Genomic DNA, 4,665 nt, shown 5'->3' with positions numbered 1-4,665 from the left:
AATAGGAAGACATGGATCTCAAACACAATTCGAGCCAAATAAACAGGGCTTGATGACTAGTTAAATGTAGGGGCTGTGGGAGAAAGGTAATCAAGAAATTTTTAATTTATGTAACTGAGTAAGGTGGTGATGCCTTTGACCATAGAAGAAAATAAAGAAGGGGAAACAAGTTTGGCAGAAAAAATTATTCTGGTCTGTGCTGAAATGGGACTGACGATCTGACACTGGGTCCAGCATATGTTGGAAAACTTTAGGATGGGCCTTGATTAAATGGTGGGGATCCTGGGAGAGGGTAAGTTTACCATCAGATCTAGCTCCCTTTACTCGGATTCTGTTGTACTTCCCAGGTGACTTTCTGATATTAAGTTTGGCTATTCAAATTGGATTTGGTATTTTTACTCACTTGGCCATTCTACTTCTAGCCCTAACTTGATAACCCCAAACTCTGGCTTACAGCCATTCTTTTCTGTGTTTAGGAATCTTGCAGACCCAGATGAGAGTTAACTGAACAGATAAAATCGCATTCCTGAATTTGTAAATTTTAGTATCACCCTACTCCCCCAGGCCCTGCCTTAATAGCCAGCTAGTCTATCTTTAACATCATCTTTAAACTCCAGGAATGAAAATTATGAAAACTTAGAAGTAGGCCTGTTTGAAGTTTACCCATGGAAAATGGATTTCAAAGCACATTCGTATTATAAATAACATTTAAACTACATATTTATACAAATTATACAAACACCTTAGTAAAAGTCACCTGTGCAGAAAAAATGTGCTAAATACAAATGACCCCCCAGGTACTAAGGCAAGTTTAACAAGCCCTCCGTATGAAGCCTTTATTATCCGTGAATTGGTATTAGAAGTATGTAAGGCAGTAATAAAACCATAGCTCTAAAATTTAGCTATCAGTGAGTCACAGGGGTCCTAAACACAACTGCCTACAGGGTCAGGCAAATGAGGCAAAGGAGTAAAGGGGGAGGCCCGTAAGGCAGAGAACTGGATTAGACGATGGAGGACTGGAAATACCTGCCCTGTGAAGGGGCAAAACTATTTGCAGACATACTAGCCAATTGTTACCAGGTATTCTAATTTTTTCCAAAGGGCTAGAAATATAGATTTTATGTAAAATTTCCAGATTTTGAAAAACATCATGTGGACCTTTGTTCCAACTTGTTCCAAACTAGTAAGATTTTCTTATATCTCAGTTTAATGTATGTTAACATTTAATAGCTAATCAAGCTGGAAATATTGATTAGGTTTTAAAATTGTAATGTATGACATTGAATGTCATTCTAGAAATAAATAATCTTCTATTCCAATAATAATAATCTTATATTAATATCTAAGTGACATAATTTCAGTCTTAATGCTGCCAAACTTGTAACAAATAAATGACAAGTGGACAGTTTTACTTTTCTATTTTAATAGAATGAAAATATGTTACAGAAAACAACTTTTAGCTTTTTGTAGCAGTTTGATAGCATGTGGGAATCCAATAAACAGTCACCCAACCAACAAATGTGCCACCCCCACAAAATTAATTTTCATGGATGTAAATATTTTTAAGTAATTACCATTGCTCATAATTGGGTAACATCTACTTTTAAAATGTGGCCTCTAACTAGGTTTCATCAACAGCTCTGGTTAAGTTCACCTTGACATCATGGGTGACTTTGCTCGGTTTGCCTCGAAGACCAGCTAAGTAAATCTGGGGCCTGGGCACTCCAGTGCTGCCTTCCCTCAGCGACTGGGTGCCAGAGTTCTTTGAAAGGTACACCTGGGAATAATTTTCTCTTCTCATGTGACTAAGATCAGTTTGTACTGAGTGAGTAACTTTCTGACGTAAATTGGCCTAAATAGAAAGAAAATACAGGAATTAACATTTCTCTGAAGAACAGACACTATAAAATATTATCACAAATACTAGTTAATACGTGACTATTTTTTCTTCACTCCACAAAGAAATTAATTCTATAACATAGCATTTTTCTATAAAACATTAGAACATTAGAAAATCTAGAACATAATAGAAAATCAAATACCCATTACCAAGAAATAGAAAAATATATAAAATGTTGAAAATAGACCCAAAGAAAGAACATATTAAAACTTATTAATACATTAGCTCAGTCAATTATTTGTTAATATAATCTTCTAATTCTTTCATTATTGTACTTTGAGAGTCACATAACTTGGATTTTTCCACCATACTTTTTTTTAAAGATAAAAATTTAGGATTTATACAGTATTATCTTTTTAAAATGGGCTTCACCCTAGATTTTTAATATAAAAAGCTATGATGTTGTCCATTTATATTTTACATTATTCTACATTTTGCTTACTCCCTTTGTGGATTATTAATAAACATCAGGTTAAACAGATTACTCATGTTGGGAAGCAAGGAGGAGCTTGCAAAAAGGAGAATAAGAGTTGCTAAGGTTATGGTAAAGGCCAAGAAAAAACTCAGAAGGCATTAGAGCACGTGAGTGAAGGAGAGACCTGGAATTAGACAAAACATTTCAGAGTTTGAAATGATACTGCAGGTGATTAAGAACCCAAACTACTCCCCAACCCCCACTTATTGTCTACATTAATATGACTGTAGTATTATACTGTCTTCATGAACATAATTTTCAATTCCAAGAGATTCTTCCCCAAGCAAGTAACTTGATTGCTCAATACAGAACTTTCTGAAAGATATGTCAACTCTTCAGTAGTAAGCATCAATACATAGTTTAAGCCCTAAGATTTTTTTCATCCCTTGCCTCAAAAATCTTCTCCTTGCTATTTCTACCAACGTTGGACTGCTTTTTCACAATCTTTACCCAATCCTATTCAAATGCTCATCCTATCCCCCAATCCACCTCAGGCATTTAAAGACCTGCCTCAGTCAACTTTAAATTCTCAATAAATTCTGACTTTGCTGTTATTCCTCTGAGACACTGCCAAAACTCTGTTGAGGTGGTGCCTTCCCTTACGACTATAAAGCAATAAACTTAGCTTTATCTTATCAATAAGTTGGGTCAATAATACCTGGGGGGCAGGCATTCAACATAATGCAATTCTAGGGGATAATTAGATCTAAGGTGGGAATCAGAATTAAGTGGAGAATGAGGAATGGGAAGAGAGGGTTCAGTCAGTATGAAGTTCAGCCCCTCTGAATACCTGATTCTCTTAACATTTCCCGTCCATACCTATGTTATCACCTCTATCTCTTATATACTGTCCAGCCATTGCTTCCCTCTTCTTCTCTGCCTATTCGTATCTCAAGACTAACTTGAAATATCACCTAAGTTAATTTAGTAGAATTTTAATTTTACTTCTGTTATACACTTACCAAGAGGCACCAAAATATTTTTAGTGTGTCAATTCTCTTGCTAGAGTATTATCTCCTGAAGAACAAGGTAGTGGGATATGTATGTTATCCAATAATGTCTGATGAACTCATTTGAGTTTAGTAGATAACAGAAAAGAATATGGGGGATGGGCATTTCATGAAGAGTAACTGATAGGAATGCTAATGGAACAATGATCTGAAAGATATCTAGGGGAGCTGATCCTTCCTCATCCCAGGAAATCAGGAAACTGAAAAGCTGCCACCAGGGTGAGTAGCAAAGGAAATGATGTGGTCAGTGGGAAGCTTGTAGAGACTGAATATACAAATGGACAAAAGCAAGATCACATATAACAATAGAACTGACCCACAACCTCTGCATCAACTAGTCTGGGAAGCCGAATCTCAACCTTTATAGCTGTAGCAAGTGGCCCAGAATGTTCAGGACTTGGCCAGCTTCTCTATTTTTTTGCCCCTCCTCTCCCATCTTAGGACCAATCAGAGAAAACCAAATATGCTCACCAAACCAATCACATAAGATGCCCAGCTTCTAGTTAGCTATCCTGCAGCTTTTTCATGTCAACAACTTCCAATCAGAGAACACCTGAAGCCTTCCCCCTTTTCTCACTATAAAGCTTTCCACTTTCCTGCCTGCTTTGAGTCTGTCAAACACAAGTGACAGTGGCTGACTCCCTTGCAATAACAAGCTCTGAATAAATAGCCTCTGTTCTCATTGGGTGGTCTTTATTTCCACAACTGATTTCAGTTAAAGAGATGGATAAAATATAATAAAGAAAGGCTACAGACATAAGAGATTTTATTTCATTCATACTATAAATATTTGTCATTTAAAATGACAAGATACTATAAAAGGAAGTAAGTAGAGGGGAATTCCACTAAGTTAGATAGAGACAAGAAATTCAAAGACAGCCTTTAAGGGTAAGTATCTATTGTGATTAAGGTGCCTGAGAATCAGAAATGTGGGAGTACCCAGAGTCTGGAGGGAATATGCTGACAATAAGAGGGGACAATATCTGCGATTTAACAGAAAAAGGTCCAAAAAAAAAAAAAGAAAAGAAAAAAAGAACGGCATACTTTAAATGATTAGAGGAAGTTGGGAGTGCTTTAAATACTACAACCAAGTTTTAAAATTATTAGATAGCTAGATAAATAGCAGCTATCACTGTTCTGGTTACTGGTTAGTTTAATTTGAGAGTAGTTTCGTGTTTCCATATATACCTAAAATTAGAAGACAACCTTATAATGTAAAGCTTGAAAATTATAAATTATGCAAATTATTTTTATGTTAGCAAAGAAATCTGTATAGAAAT

General features: G+C 35.8%; 1 protein-coding gene across 1 annotated transcript in view; it reads right to left on the bottom strand.

Moving 5' to 3' along the window:
* Positions 1-1,621: 1,621 nt before the first annotated feature.
* LOC105805311 (chromosome unknown open reading frame, human C6orf165) overlaps positions 1,622-4,665 on the bottom strand; it is a 76,669-nt gene continuing 73,625 nt past the window's right edge. The window contains exon 11 of the mRNA XM_012638183.1: positions 1,622-1,854. Coding sequence (XP_012493637.1) covers positions 1,622-1,854 — 233 coding nt within the window. The remainder of the gene's footprint in view (positions 1,855-4,665) is intronic.

This window comes from Propithecus coquereli, unplaced genomic scaffold (genome assembly GCF_000956105.1).
Source record: "Propithecus coquereli isolate 6110/MARCELLA unplaced genomic scaffold, Pcoq_1.0 Scaffold127, whole genome shotgun sequence".
Lineage (NCBI taxonomy): Eukaryota > Metazoa > Chordata > Mammalia > Primates > Indriidae > Propithecus > Propithecus coquereli.
Note: the sequence above shows the minus strand (reverse complement) of the source record. Positions and strands in the feature narration are given on the sequence as shown.